Raw genomic sequence first — 15,592 nt, 5'->3', positions numbered from 1 at the left:
ACTTTAACGAGAACGAGTCGTGAATCTTCAATTAGGTGCAAGGTATTTTGTGATAAGCTTTTGGGATATTGTTCCTAATCTAATCGTAATTGCGCGTAAATGGAACTACTTACATAATTATCAGTCATAATTATGAGTCACCTTAAAATTGATCGGAATCATGTTCATTGATCGAAGGCCGGAAAGCGACAGCGACTCAGTGGTACAGTACACAGGCATGGCCGAATATCTACCCTACGTTCCCTTGGTGGATGGCGCTCTTACACATTCCGTATGATACGAGGAGGGAAAGAGACCGAAGATGGTACTTTAAATAAAAAAGTAATTAAAATACCGTCGAATTGATAATCTCCTCCTTTTTTGAAGTCGGTTAAAGATGACTGTCATGATCAAGTTGTAGGCACAAACGGATATTAAATTCGATATTAAACTTTCGTGAGACATATTTTACTTTTGCGTGCCGCGAGCACTCGAGCCTGAGGAAGGACCCCCGAAGGGCCCGAAACATGTCGCCAATAGCGACTAAAAATTCCAGTGAGTGAAACCGTTATCGTATAAACAGGATATTAAATTATTGCTCATTTCGATTACTAAAGTACCCCATACAAGTTTTCAAACCTTTTGGATTTGTAAAACCACTTCTTATTGTTTGTAAGCCACTTGTAAGTATTTAAATGTATGCCGGGAACCCGCTACACAAACCACGGATCAAGTCTGATGACAGTGAAGACGTCACCTCATATCAAGTGCTGCGCCTGGGCTTGCCTGGGCGCGGGCGGTGCCGATGCCGTGGGCCCCGTGGGACAGTGACAGTTCCTATAGACCCTAACACAAGTAGACGCATTCATATAATATTAATTAGTTTATTGACTTTCGTGCAAATTGTGTCTCAGTTGAATTTAGACTATTTTTATTATCTCTAGGAACCTAGAATAGGATTAATTAGCCGTCATGATGCCCACAAACACAAATAGACAATTATCAAGCAATTTGTCAGATGATTTGGTCAGGTATGCAACCAATATGCAACCCACTAGTAAAAACCTAACCAATGTCAACCAATGTACTGAAAGTAACTTTAAACTTCCCGCCTAAGTCACGCTACAAAGGGCCTACAGACAGCGAACTACATTCAACATACTTTCAACATACGACAGAGGCAACACGACTAAGGTCGCGGTGCGGTGCGGTAGTGTGTGAAGGCTATTAGTTAGGCTGTTAGGGTAGGGAGGGGACTGACAGAATGGGATAGTCTTATGTATCTTTCAGTAGGAGTAGCAGAGAAAGAGCTATTATTGTTTGTCCTAGTCACAGTCTCACTTTTTTTATTCCCTTCATTCACCCCATTCGTAGTTTGTTATTGCGTTGCGTTGCTGCTTCCTTCATTTTTAGGGTTCCGTAGCCAAATGGCAAAAAACGGAACCCTTATAGATTCGTCATGTCTGTCTGTCTGTCTGTCCGTCTGTCTGTCCGTCCGTATGTCACAGCCACTTTTCTCCGAAACTATAAGAACTATACTGTTGAAACTTGGTAAGTAGATGTATTCTGTGAACCGCATTAAGATTTTCACACAAAAATAGAAAAAAAACAATAAATTTTTGGGGTTCCCCATACTTCGAACTGAAACTTAAAAATTTTTTTTTCATCAAACCCATACGTGTGGGGTATCTATGGATAGGTCTTCAAAAATGATATTGAGGTTTCTAATATATTTTTTTTCTAAACTGAATAGTTTGCGCGAGAGACACTTCCAAAGTGGTAAAATGTGTGTCCCCCCCCCTGTAACTTCTAAAATAAGAGAATGATAAAACTAAAAAAAATATATGATGTACATTACCATGTAAACTTCCACCGAAAATTGGTTTGAACGAGATCTAGTAAGTAGTTTTTTTTTATACGTCTTAAATCGCCTAAATAAGGAACCCTTCATGGGCGAGTCCGACTCGCACTTGGCCGCTTTTGTTAATTTTGTTTGACATGAGGAAAGAGATGCAAGTAGCGCAAATAACAAAGTACGAAGTGAAGCCCCTCCACACTCGTGCGCGAACCGTGGCGCGGAGCCGCGATTCACGCATATCGGCACATAGTTGACTGTAAGGAGGTTGTAAATTGAAATACAGTATGAATCGACGTGCATTTCCTTTATACCAGCATAACAGTTATAGTAAATGATTTCGTTTGGTAACATGAGTGTGCTAACAGACTATCGCACCGCACCGCGACCTTGGTGCGTCGCACCCATAAGTGAGAGCGAGAAACAGATATCTCTTTCTCGCTCTCACTTATGGGCGCGACGCTCCAAGGTCACGATGTAGTGTGATAGTCTATTAGTACTTTAAAAATTGAATTGGACCTAGTCTATAGCATGTCATAGACAAGATCCTTACGTTATCTGTGTTCGGTACACCACACCAAATCGAAAAAGTATTATAAATTAGTCTATAGGCTGCACCCTTCCTTCTTACAAAATCTGTAAAAAATGGCTGATAATAAGTTATACGATATATTGGGTGTTTCTAGAAATGCTAGTGATGCAGAAATAAAAAGGGTAAGAATCATAAGCATACATTTATTACTCTTACTATGTAAAATAAACTCCTTTGTGGAGCCTAACCGTAGCATGTTATACCCATTGTTCATTTTGTCATGCTTACTTCATTTTGCAGAGCTACCACAAGTTGGCGAAGGAATTCCATCCCGACAAAAATCCTGCTGCAGGTGATAAATTCAAAGAAATTAGCTTTGCCTACGAAGCGTTATCGGACCCCAAGAAAAGACAAACGTACGATAAGTATGGGCTTAAAGGTTTGCAAGAAGGTGGACAAGGTGGCGGTTTCCCCCCTGACGATATCCTGGGTCACTTTTTTGGAGACATCTTCGGCATGGGTGGAGGCAGCAGAGGCCGTCAGCGCGCTCGCGGCGAGGACACCATACATCCGTTGAAAGTGACTCTAGAGGACATGTACAATGGAAAAACAGCCAAGTTACAACTAAGTAAAAATGTGATTTGTGGCCCGTGTAAAGGGATAGGTGGGAAGCCAGGAGCTGTGGTGTCTTGCAAGGACTGCCATGGACAGGGTATCAAAATTTCTTATCAACAGATAGGGCCCAACATGACTCGCCAATTTCAAACCCGTTGCCCGACATGCCAAGGACAAGGTGAAACGATTAATGAGAAGGATAAGTGTCCGAAGTGCAAAGGTAAGAAAGTCTTAAATGAGACCAAGATACTGGAAGTTCATGTAGAGAAAGGCATGCGGGAAAACCAGAAAATATACTTCAGGGGTGAAGGAGATCAGCAGCCTGACACACAACCTGGAGATGTGATAATTGTGCTACAGCAGAAAACTCACGATGTGTTCCAAAGGACGGGTGATGATCTTTTGATGAAACGTGAAATCACACTAACTGAGGCTTTGTGTGGTTTTGAGTTTGTCGTCAAGCACTTAGATGGCCGTGACTTGCTCATAAGACACTTTACTGGAGAAGTAGTTAAGCCTGGAGATCTCAAGGGAATCCAAGGTGAAGGGATGCCTCAGTTCAAAAATCCATTTGAGAAGGGGAATTTATATGTGAAGTTTGATGTTGTTTTCCCTGATAATAACTTTGCTTCGGAAGAGCAGTTAAAACAGATTGAAAGTATATTACCACCTCGACCCGCATTTGTAATGCCCACTGGTGAGGATGTGGAGGAAGTGAACTTGATGGAGTACACAGCCAACGACCGCAACCGTGGGGGCCGCGAAGAGGCCTATGCCAGTGACGATGAGGAGCATATGCATGCTGGTCCAGGAGTGCAATGTGCCCATCAGTAGTTCAATTATCCTTATGGATTTCTACACTGACCTCATGGTTTTTTATAGGTAGTTTAATATTTCTAAACATTCTTTGCATTAGTTCCGAATGCTAGATATTTTTTCATTAATAAATGCAATAATTTGTGATGTGACTAGTTGCAATTGTAAATTTTATAGTGAGTCACAATTAAATCATATTATACTGTTTTATCACAAAGTCACATGACATGCAATAATAAAGTAACCTTAAATTTGTGTTAATAAAACAGGTGTTTTTTTACATTTTATCAATAACCATACCCATTTTTATAGTTTTGACCTGTTTAAAATGTATTGGGTAAAATATCTATACACTTTTCCTTTAAGATATTCATTCCAGGGACATTATTTTGTATGGCTGAGGTAAATAATCATCATAAAATTGTAAACATCTTTTATTTCTGAATTCCTATTGACCTTCCAGTATAGCAAATAGTAATAAGTCATGAATATTCAGTTCTATTGTATCTACAGTTATTGTACGATTTAAAAAAATCCAGATGTTTAATTCCAGTTGAGGCTTCATTTTAACGATAAGTCTGGTTTTCCATTTAAAAGCTTCTGTCATCTAGTCTCTGCAAGCTTTCAGGCTTCTCAATATACATCACAATAACAGTTCCATTAATAGTTCTTATTTATAACTTGTTCTCCATATGTAAGGCTTCAATTGATTCATAGTATTTTTTAAAATCTTTTCTACTTTTACAAAGAACATTAAGATTGATTTCAGTAAGTCCTAATTTGCGCAACTTTTCCAACCTCTGCTTGACTGTATCAGATGAAGCTGCTAAAACCCTAGGCTTACTAGCAATATCTTCTGGTTGAAAGCCCTCACTGATCAGGAAATCCAAAAAATGTTTTACCTAAAAACAAAAATAACACATTAGGGTTGATAAGTGAACCTGTAAGTTACCACTTTTTATTACAGTTAAGGAACAAATCAAATTATTTTATGAAATAATTTTTTGATTTGTGCTTTTTTAAGAAATCTGAAGATGCCAGGTCAATTCCGGCCTTGGCCACCAAAGGGCTGGGTCACTTTTTCTTTAGTACTTATATGATATCTTATCTATCCCATTTTATAATAAAAACGCAGATTCACTTGGCCCCAAGCCAAGCAAAATTAAAACTACTTACCTTTGTAACTCTGATTGTCTTAAGAGCTGGTATTCTTGTGCAAATCTCTGCAACAACCTCAGGGGTGGTGTTCAATCGGTCAGCCAAATAAATTTGTGTTGATTTATTTCTTCCAAGGATATTTTTTGTATCTTGTGATATCTTTATGTATCTGAAAGTAATTTATAAAAATACACATACATACATACATCACTGGCTCAGAGACCCAAAGAGGATCTTGGCCTCTGACACAAGAGAGCGCCACTCTACCCTATTCTGTGCCACTTCGCGCCAGTTGGGTATTCCAAGGGCGGACAGGTCTTTTTGGGTTTCGTCACTCCAGCGGTATCTGGGACGTCCAGACGGACGTTTTCCGCCCGGGCGCCCCACATACGCTCTTCTTACAGCACGATCCTCCCCCATCCTCTCCAGGTGACCAAGCCAGCGGAGTCGTGTGGCTTTGATCTCGCCAATTATATTGGGCATCGCAACCGAAGGGAGGAATTTATAAAAATACATTTGTAAATTATCTTTGATACTCAATCTATGAATACACACAATATAATGTAATTATAGGTACCTAGAATTCCATAAAAAATAATGGATGAACAATAAATGGTGTAATCCCACTCCACTGCTCCACTTGACTACCACCATATATAAAGGCAGGGATAGATAGGAATGATTCATTTGAATGCACCTATTCCCATCTGTGCCCAGTGGGGACATGGGAATACACCCAATAAATTACCTATTCATTATATCCTGTTTACAACGAACCATCCAAGGGAACAGTGTCTCAATCCCCATATCTTTTACTCTCTGTAGTCTTTCACGAATTGTCTCATGCTTATATTTAAGCACCCATAAATCTCTTAAAATTCGATCAGTAGAAACACCCATTTCTGAAACATAAAGAAATAAATGTACTTTAATGAAACATTTAAAAGCTTAAGGATTAAGGAATCTCCTCAACATAAGTCTGAAAACTTACCTAGTAGAGTTTCCAAAGAGTTCTCTAGCCACTCGAATGACAAGCTGTATACAAAAGTTCTTTTTGCTAGGCGTTTACTAATGTCTGATGGTGAGCACTGAAAATTAAAGTGTATGTATTGACTGTACTTTAAAAGTTCACTGCATTGAGCATAAAATGTGTTTCAACAAATCATAATTCATAAAACAAATGATACCTTCATTTTGTCAGCTATATAATATAGTCTGTTATTACAAAAACCATTCTTGCTATCATTTTTAGTAGTTTGATAGATATGTAGTAAGGTTTTTACTGGTAATTTATAATAAGGTCTGGCATGCTCTTCTGATAAGAAATTCATTTGTGATATTAATTTTTCTTTTGAATATTCAAAATTATCTGCAAAGTAAAATATGTTCATATTATTATCAGAAAATTATAGACCTACCTACATACTTAGACTATCTATCACATAGCCGGTGACTTTTAAATAAATTAAAAAGTTTTCTTTGATTACCATTGTTTTCATTTTTCGTCTTTACTTCTGTTTTGGACGTAGTATTGTAAAATTGAAGTTTATTGAAATTGTTTATCAAGTTGTTGTATAATTTGTTCTCACATTTTGCTCTTGGCAACCAGGTTATTTTGTGGGATCTTCCACAAGTTAATATATTGATTTGTCTGAGTAATACCAATGAAGAAAACGTTTTTCGCATTTTGAATAAATTATGCATGCACATCGATTTAAAACGTGTCATTTATTTCTAATATTAATTTTCCAAATAACTGTATGAATGTGAACATATGATTTTGACGTTTCAGGTGCTTTTTTTTTTTCATACGTCCTTCTGGACAGGCAAAGACCATAGGCCATACTGCCTCTACTTCGGTAAGATTATTTTTTCTTAAGTCGGTTTTATTTTACGTCCCGTTTAGCTTAGTGGTAACACACTATCGCACCGCACCGCGACCTTGGTAACAGATAACTCTTTCTCGCTCTCACTTATGGGTGCGATACTCCAAGGTCGCAGTGCGATAGCACTCTTAGATTGATTTGAAAGAGACGACACTACAGTATTGCCACTTTTTAATTTCTACTCTTTTTTGGCAGACTGTACCTACCAGTCGCTTTTCGGTGAAGGAAAACATCGTGACGAAACTAGACTAATCCCGATAAGGCCTAGTTTCCCCTCTGGGTTACAGGTCAGATTGGCAGTCGCTTTTATAAAAACGTGCCCACGCAAATTCCTGAGATTAGTTGCCCAGCAGATCCCAGGCTCCCATGAGCCGTGGCAAAATGCCGGGACAACGCGAGGACGATGGTGATTATCACCTAGCCCAAAGTAACAGAGTTGACCAAGATAAGTGTAGCAACGATTTTGATATCACACGCAGTGCAAGTGTTATTTTAAACGTCAAACTTCTCCAATACATTCCACGACTGTTCTCTTTCTGCACAGACTCTAGCTTAGTGTTCTCATATTGTGTACTACATAATTCTTCGCAGGTTATGGGCCCAGCAGGCATCCACTGCGGAAAACTGATCGTCAGCCTGGTACTTTACTAGTGAGTTTAAAATATTTCATGTAATGTTACATACATTGCCTATGATAATAATTATTTTACGCAATGTGTGTATTATTACAGGTACCTAATAGTACATTATTGCAGAGGCCGGGAAAAAGCCGGGAAAGGACAATTCGTGGATGAGTTTCGATTTTGTCGGACGACGCGTAGCGGAGTCCGACAAAGAAGACGAATCCACGAATTGCTATTCCTGCCGAGGCATATATTAGTGCTTTTCTCCAAAACATGCGAGGAAATAAAGTAAAATAATAGTACATTACTGCAGACGCCGGGAAAGAAGGGCTTGCCGGGTGAGTAGGTATAGCCGGCCGACCGTAGGGAGGCCGGATAGTGATACGAAGCCGGCAAGACCTTTCACGGCTAGGCATGTATAGTGCTTTTCTCAAACATGCAATGAAATAAAAAAATACACCACTCAAAAAAAAAAAACAAATTTATAATCTTTATAATAAAAATCTAACTTCACAACAAAAGTTTTTTAATTTTCCTTCCAATCCCGCCATAATTGTTTTTTTTTTACGGAAGTCGTCCGTATTTTGCGTGTGTTCGAATAGACCTTATTAGGGCCATTATACACAATCTGATAATAAGAATCTCAATTTCAATAAATAAAATAAATGCAGAGGATTTTAAATATTGTCTATGGTCTCTGATGACTTATGTATAGACAAAATTTTAAATTTATTCATCAACACATTGAATCATACAGATTCGTATTCTTAATATCAGTACGTTCGTGTATAACAGGCGTTAACACGGATATTTTGGTCTGATAACCATTCGTTCACTAAAAATGTAAAAAAAAAATTCGGCTGTTTAGCCTGTTCACGGACACAGACCCCAGATTTACATTAGAATAAAAAAAAAAATTACTTCCCGGCCTAGGCCTTCAATTTCGTATGAAATTCCTTTACAGTTCTCTGGAGTTGCTCCGCCCTAAACGTGATACTTCGAAGCCTGATATAACGCCCGGAGCGACGACATTTCATTGCATGTTTGAGAAATAATTATTTAAGCATCGAGCATCACTCAAATCGAAACTTCACATCAAAAACGTCAAAAACAATTTCCCTCTTTAATTTATTATTAAAAGTTAAAGGCACAAACTTATTCTGCCATTCAGTACCATTCAATATTCGTTCATTGAAAATATAGTTGGTCAAACCAAATTGTCAGTAAATAAGAACAAAAAAACTATACTCATCCTTTTCTTTTGGGTTCTAGTACTGGTGTAAGACAAAGATAGTATGATTCTCTCTGTCTATGTCAAACTATAATAAAATTGTGCAATATAAGCTTTATGAACACGGATGAGATCCTTAAAAAAATATAAAAATAATCTTTGATTTTATTAAGCAGTATTCGCACGATCATACACGAGCACAACGGTCTTGTAAGAACGAGACATGTAAGGTCGTTTATATTACTATCTCACTCTATCCTATAGCTTGAAATGATAGCTGATCGAGTCGTGTAGACGCGGCCCGCGGCTATAATAATTGGCTGTTTGCGTTTTTTATTTTTAAAAAGTAAAAAACACTACAGTAATAAGTTATTACTGTAGTGTTTTTTTACTTCCCGTCCGCTAGAACAGGACAGCGATAGTTTTATTTTTTTAAATTAGAGTTTGACAATACAGAAGTACTTCCGGTACTATTTTTGCTACAATAAGGTGAACATTTCCGAGCATATTGGAGAAAAAGATGATTAAAATTATTGATAAAAATTAGCGTACAGGTACATATTTTATTGATTATTTCCTTGTTTCGGATTCAGGGCTCCTCCGCCGGGAACGCGACCTGCGTCAGAGGGCTTACCGCGAAACACGTTCGACGTGTTGCCTCTCTGTCGCACTTGTAAGTTCGTACGTAAGTGTGACAGGGAGGCAACACGTCGAACGTGATTCGCGGTAGGCCCTCTGGACCGTTTAGAGTCTCGTCTCCGCTCGTCTCGCCTAGGTTCTCGTCGGCTTCTTTCTCGGGACCGGGAACGAGAACGTCGCCTCCTGGGTATTTCGACTTCTGGCGATTCAGACCAACGCCATGATCTTGGAGGTGTTCGGCGTTTTCTAGAAAAAATGTTTGCATTGAAACCACGTTGTGAAATAAGTGAAGCGACAACGTAATTCGCCGTCAAACATTCATTTTTAGGGTTCCGTAGCCAAATGGCAAAAAACGGAACCCTTATGGATTCGTCATGTCTGTCTGTCCGTCCGTATGTCACAGCCACTTTTTCCCGAAACTATAAAACCTATACTGTTGAAACTTGGTAAGTAGATGTATTCTGTAAACCGCATTAAGATTTTCACACAAAAATAGAAAAAAAAACAATAAATTTTGGGGGTTCCCCATACTTAGAACTGAAACTCAAAAAAATGTTTTTCTTCAAACCCATACGTGTGTCTCCACCCCTGTAACTTCTAAAATAAGAGAATGATAAAACTAAAAAAAGATATATGATGTACATTACCATGTAAACTTCCACCGAAAATTGGTTTGAACGAGATCTAGTACTTAAGTAGTTTTTTTGAACACGACATAACGTTTCTCTGCTGAAGAAGTCGCGAAGGTAGTTAGAAACATGAAGCGAGGCAAATCGCCAGGCCATGATGACCTTAGCCTTGAGCACATACTTTTTTCGGGTGACGTCATCTATGGGAAACTTTGCACCTTATTTAATCTATGTTTGCGGTACTCTCATCTTCCTGCAGACATGATACATACCATTGTCGTCCCGATTGCCAAGAACCGAACAGGAGACTTGTCATCATCGGCTAACTACCGACCTATCTCCCTTGGAACGGTGGTGGGCAAGATATTTGAGCGGTTGCTGCAGCCCAGACTACTCAAGGCTCTCAGAATAGACGACGCGCAATTTGGTTTCCGTCCCGGTCTCTCGACCGATTCCGCGATCGTAAGTCTGAAACATGCGGTGGACCACTACGTGAGTAACAATACTTCGGTCTACGCATGCTTTCTCGACCTTAGCCGTGCATTCGACCTTGTGAATTATGAAATTCTGTGGGGTAAAATGCGCGGCTCCGGAGTACCTGAGGACTTGGTACGCGTGTTCGAGTGCTGGTACGGAAACCAATCCAACTGTGTGAAATGGGGCGACACGACATCTAATAGTTATAGATTAGAATGCGGGGTACGCCAGGGTGGACTTACTTCTCCGGACCTCTTTAACCTTTACGTCAATGACTTGATGGGGAGGCTGAGGAGCACTGGAGTTGGGTGTCACGTGGGTGACGTCTGTATTAACAGTCTCAGCTACGCTGACGACATGGTGCTGCTCAGCCCCTCCATCAAGGGTCTCAGAAAGCTGGTTTCAGTCTGTGAGAATTATGTTGATTCTCATGGGCTGATTTACAACATGGCTAAGACAGAACTGATGGTTTTCAAGGCTGGAAGAGGTCCGGATAACATACCGGAAGTCAAATTAAATGGAGAGAAGCTGCGTGTTGTGCAGCGGTTCAAATATCTTGGCCATATACTGACGGAAGACATGAGGGACGACAGTGACATGGAACGCGAAAGAAGAGCTTTGGCTGTCCGTGGCAACATGATAGCCCGCAGGTTTGCCGGGTGTAGCAGGGGAGTCAAATGTACATTATTTAATGCATATTGCCTCTCTTTCTACACCTGTCAACTGTGGGTCAGGTACTGCAGGAAATCGTACAGCGCCATCCGTGTGCAGTATAATAATATATTTCGGACACTGATGGCGCTGCCGCGTTCCTGCAGTGCTTCCACCATGTTCGCGGAAGCCAGAATCCCTGACTTCTTCGCAGTGATACGCGCGCGTATTGCTTCTTTTTGGGAGGGGATGCGCCGCTCGCAAAACACCATCCTCATGTCGGTGTATCGCAACATTAGTTGTTATATGTTTAGGCACTGGCTCTCCGTGCACCAAAACGGGAACAAAAAATAGTATATTACTATTTTAATTGTTTTACTTTTATTTTGTTTAAGTTTAAGTCTCTATTTAATTATTCCTCTTGGCTTTGCAACTTTAAAATTGTATTGTGATATGGGTGTACAACTGTACGTGTTGCCTGAAATAAAACTTTATTTATTTATTTATTTTATAAATCCCCTATATTTAGGGGATTTATGACGTGTTAAAAAAAACTACTAACCCTTCATGGGCGAGTCCGATTCGCACTTGGCCGCTTTTTATTACTGTACGAGTATTTCTGTAGTCTATCTGTATTATGTATTTTTTTAGGTATTTTTTTTTAAATATGTGTATAACTATCTGAACATTTTAATCACATATGTATAATGTAGGTATAGAAATAAACGTATTAGATATAATTATGTAGTTAATTAATAAAAATTATCACCTTTCAGATTCTTGGTTATAGCCCAAGTTAAGTGGGAATAAATTGTTAGGATTTCTGAAGACGTGGAGAAAATTACATGAACGACCCTTAGGACATCGTTTTGTTGATTGAAGACCTGAAAAATAATAAACAGTCTGAAGTTGTCATTGTCAGTCACTACAAAACGATGTAAAACATGTGACCGACAAAACGAGTTTCTAGCTACGTATATCGCTACATAAATACTTAATAGGTATTCTACAAAAAAAAATCTCACCACAAATCGCAGTTTTCCACGAGTTTATGCGACAAAATTGTAGCGAAAGTTGTTTTCCGGCAAACCAACGCGTATGCAACGCGCGGTACGCAGAGACAGCGCATCGCAACTTCGCAAATTCTATGTAGGTATTTCCACGAAGATGTTTTTCATAGTTATTGCATACCTGAAAAGTTCCGAAGGTTAGTTAGACTTTTTGTTTTCCTTTTTGACTAAATTGATTGGTACTGTACTGTACAAACCTCTGTTTCTTACGCCAAAGCTGTGATTAAATTATTGTTGAAACGGAATATAGCCCCTCTGAATCGACTTAATGAGTAATTTAAAAATAATTCGTAAATTATGATTACTAGTAGATTTCCTTGAGCTACTTGTTTAATCTGCCTTTAAACTGGCTTTCACGTGTTGTGTTACCCATACCCATATAGGCAACAAATAGGGTCGTGCCTCGAATTCGGCCGGGCCGAAAAATTCGGGAGGTGGTTAATCACTTTAGTGCTTGATTTTATGTCTCTTTCTGGGTTGATAATGGTTTAAGCTTTATGGCTGGCTGGCTGGCATGCGCCACAAAATATATTAAACTGTATAACACCATCTAGTTTAGCTGTCAAACTCGAGGGCACGACTTTTTCTTTGACTTGACAAATCTACAATTAATAACTCTTTGCCCTACTAACTTCAGCATTACGTAAATTTTTGAATGATATAAATACTATACACGGTCAGTTTAAGTTGGTAATATTAGACATAAATGAGAAACACCTACTGTACAGTCAGGTGTAAAAATAGGAGTGCATATAACTTACTCAAAAATATGATCCATAGTTCTTAATTCGCTGACATAAGCTAAGATGGAACTATGGAACATATTTTTCAGTATGATGTGTGCACCCATATTTTTACACTTGACTGTACAGTATCTACACAAACAGCCACAAATAATTTCTGCTGATTGCACTTATTGTTTTGTAAAGGATACATCATGTTGCATCTGCAACCCAAATTATACTTACTTTAAACTGTAATATTTTCCCATGTTTTTCAAACTCTGGTAAAACATCATAGAAGAATTCTTTGAAGGCTTTATACGTTTCACTATATTCATGTTCTAGCATGTCATCATCATAATCATTGTCTAATGAATTGTTAATGCCAATGTGAGTAAAAAAGTTCGCAGCCAGGATTATCTGTAACAAAATAAATGAGAATCAACCAAATAACTTTCCAAAGTCCTAGCGACACACGTAAATGTTAATAATTTTTTATTGATTAACCGCTTTCGCGCTTATAGAGTCAACTGTGCTTTTTTGTGATATAGGAGGCAAATAAGAGACGAATCGCCTGGTGGGAAGTGATTACTGTCGCTTATGGACATGCGCAACACCAGAGGGCTTGTAAGAGCGTTGCCGGAATTTAAGATGAGAGTACGTCTTTTCTTGAGGGTCATATCGGCCCGGAAATATCACAGGCGACAATTTATTCCAGAGTGTAGCTGTGATAGTGCTTGGTGAAGCATCGAAGCATGCACTATGACTTACTCTACTTATGCCCGGAAACCGGTGATTTCTTGAGCAATGATTACCAAACCTACAACACCCAGTCTTAACAAAGAAAGGACAAGGCTCATGATTTGGTTTGGTTTCACTGGACACAAGTAATTCTGCAGGAGGTTCCTCTGAATCTCCAGTTAGAAATTGCTCGAGCTTTTCCATGAAAGCCTGCTGTTTCCGCATATTTTCCTCTTCAATTTCTTTAAGCCTCTTTTCTTCTTCATCCTTTCTTTTCTGTTCCAGTTCTCTTTCCTGAAATGTTCCATAATAATGGTTTTACTATTTAAGGTGACAAGCAATAATCACATGTTCAAGAGAAGTACAGATAAGCCAACTTAAATCCAGAAAAACTCATGGACAAGCCTAAAACAATAAATGAAAGTTGTTTAATAATCACAAGTATTATTAATTTCCACTACCTAAAGGTTGTTTGGAAGATATTGCTTTTTTAGCGATAAGACCACCTGTTGTTCACCTTTACTTGTGTTGCTGCTTTCTTTCTGTACCTATTGTTTTCTTTTATTGAGGTGTGCAGTAAAAGAGTATTTGTATTGTATTGAGTTGTATTACATATTGTGATAATAGGATTACTCCTCCTGTCTTTACAGACAGTGTACACTTTTAAATTATCATAACTCTCTTTTAGCATACCCCTAAAACTATTATACAGAGACTATAGTATGGAATTATGAACCTACTCTTTCTTTCTTTCTTTTTTCTAGATCTTTATGTACAGAAAAGGTTATTTTTAAAATTATAATGAGATGAAATATTGTCTCCATTACCATTTTTAACTTAGCCTCCTGTTCAAGCCGTATCTGCTTTAGTTTTTCCTTTCTACGCTGCAATTCTTCCCATTGCTTTATGGCTACCTTTTCTGCCTGAATCCATTTTTCATTCTCAACCCTATTTACAGCTTCAATTTGCTCTCTTTCAAAGAGATCTAAATCTTCTTGTTGCTTTAACCATATCTGGTAGCCACTGTTTGATAGACTCAATATGTTATCTGAAAATAGAAAATATAAATTTGGTTGATGTATGATCATGATAAAATTACTAGTGCACTTAAGAAAAAAAACCTTCCTTACCTCGTAACTTGGCTTTATTTTGTCTAATAAGTCTTCTTCTTTCACGTTTTGCAATCTTTCTCCATTCTTTGTGGCTGTAAGTCCACGAAATCATACATTTCACATGGTATTTCTATTCTTAATAAAACCACAAGTTGCTTATGAGGAAACATTTTACTTTATGGACGTCAATAATATTTTTAGAATAATATTAGAATTTAAATAGTCTTACCGTCCCATTATAAAAGAACAACTAATCATCTGGTAATGTGGTAACCCATGAATATTTATGATTGCGCATAAATATTTAAGCCACACTTTAAAATACACTTAGGGATTAATTAAGAGAGCATTCTGTTCCATGAGTTTAAACATAAAACCGAACCGTTGTATCGTTATAATTAAAACTAACCATTCTAACCAAGAAACCAACAACGACAATAATTTATTTCACAAGCATATGACACTGACATAACACAACAGGCAATAAGACTGACAGAAGACGTGCGTATTTTTCTTTTTCCATAAGCACAAAAAACTTTTTTTAAATGATAATGGCTATAATATACTGGGTCAACCAAATCTTGTCAGTAAATAGGAACAAGAAAAACTATACTCATCCTTTTCTTTTGGGTGCTAGTACTAGTGTAAAACAAAGATAGTATGATTCTCTCTGTCTATGTTTGAAATCAAACAGACCTTTGACACACTATATATTCTAACAATATAGGTATGGCTAAAACAAGAACAACATTTATCATTCCGATTAATAATAAATAGTGCCGATCCAACAATAACAGGCACAATTGAATCCAACTTTTTCACAAACCTCGTGTAAGCAAGCAACGTAAAACGGAAC

The 15,592-nt window shown here is 38.1% G+C and overlaps 3 protein-coding genes across 4 annotated transcripts; 1 reads left to right on the top strand and 2 right to left on the bottom strand.

Moving 5' to 3' along the window:
- Positions 1–2,389: 2,389 nt before the first annotated feature.
- Positions 2,390–4,219, top strand: LOC134648073 (dnaJ homolog subfamily A member 2-like). The gene is made up of 2 exons (XM_063502523.1): positions 2,390–2,548; positions 2,667–4,219. Exons 1-2 carry the CDS (start codon positions 2,480–2,482, stop codon positions 3,813–3,815), a joined length of 1,218 nt encoding a protein of 405 aa, XP_063358593.1. The 5' UTR covers positions 2,390–2,479; the 3' UTR covers positions 3,816–4,219.
- A 185-nt stretch (positions 4,220–4,404) lies between these two features.
- LOC134648499 (transcription termination factor, mitochondrial) lies at positions 4,405–6,678 on the bottom strand. 2 transcript variants are annotated; one of them, XM_063503019.1, is made up of 6 exons: positions 6,443–6,678; positions 6,143–6,324; positions 5,947–6,043; positions 5,704–5,857; positions 4,974–5,124; positions 4,405–4,699 (listed from the first exon to the last, which is right to left on the bottom strand). In XM_063503019.1, the coding sequence occupies exons 1-6, from the start codon at positions 6,663–6,665 to the stop codon at positions 4,472–4,474; spliced, it is 1,035 nt and encodes a 344-aa protein (XP_063359089.1). In that variant the 5' UTR covers positions 6,666–6,678; the 3' UTR covers positions 4,405–4,471. The 2 variants fall into 2 exon arrangements, with proteins under 2 accessions (XP_063359089.1, XP_063359091.1); XM_063503021.1 differs by lacking the exon at positions 6,143–6,324 and having other exon boundaries at positions 6,443–6,676.
- A 2,606-nt stretch (positions 6,679–9,284) lies between these two features.
- LOC134648248 (U2 small nuclear ribonucleoprotein auxiliary factor 35 kDa subunit-related protein 2) lies at positions 9,285–15,079 on the bottom strand. Its single transcript, XM_063502735.1, has 9 exons — positions 14,966–15,079; positions 14,755–14,828; positions 14,452–14,672; positions 13,655–13,918; positions 13,130–13,303; positions 12,117–12,282; positions 11,861–11,975; positions 9,421–9,580; positions 9,285–9,311 (listed from the first exon to the last, which is right to left on the bottom strand). The coding sequence occupies exons 1-9, from the start codon at positions 14,992–14,994 to the stop codon at positions 9,285–9,287; spliced, it is 1,230 nt and encodes a 409-aa protein (XP_063358805.1). The 5' UTR covers positions 14,995–15,079.
- Positions 15,080–15,592: the final 513 nt, after the last annotated feature.

Source organism: Cydia amplana, chromosome 5 (genome assembly GCF_948474715.1).
Source record: "Cydia amplana chromosome 5, ilCydAmpl1.1, whole genome shotgun sequence".
NCBI classification, from domain to species: Eukaryota; Metazoa; Arthropoda; class Insecta; order Lepidoptera; family Tortricidae; genus Cydia; species Cydia amplana.
This window is presented reverse-complemented; position numbering and strand designations above follow the sequence as displayed.

Coding starts and splice junctions, on each gene's coding strand:
- LOC134648073 (XM_063502523.1), top strand. CDS start 2,480: ATGGCTGATAATAAGTTATACGATATATTGGGTGTTTCTAGAAATGCT. Junction 2,549..2,666: donor GTGATGCAGAAATAAAAAGG/GTAAGAATCATA, acceptor TTCATTTTGCAG/AGCTACCACAAGTTGGCGAA.
- LOC134648499 (XM_063503019.1), bottom strand. CDS start 6,665: ATGTGCATGCATAATTTATTCAAAATGCGAAAAACGTTTTCTTCATTG. Junction 5,858..5,946: donor CTCTTTGGAAACTCTACTAG/GTAAGTTTTCAG, acceptor TTTATGTTTCAG/AAATGGGTGTTTCTACTGAT. Junction 5,125..5,703: donor AAACAGGATATAATGAATAG/GTAATTTATTGG, acceptor AATTACTTTCAG/ATACATAAAGATATCACAAG.
- LOC134648248 (XM_063502735.1), bottom strand. CDS start 14,994: ATGATTAGTTGTTCTTTTATAATGGGACG. Junction 14,673..14,754: donor AAATAAAGCCAAGTTACGAG/GTAAGGAAGGTT, acceptor TTCTATTTTCAG/ATAACATATTGAGTCTATCA. Junction 9,312..9,420: donor AACGGTCCAGAGGGCCTACC/GCGAATCACGTT, acceptor CCTCTGACGCAG/GTCGCGTTCCCGGCGGAGGA.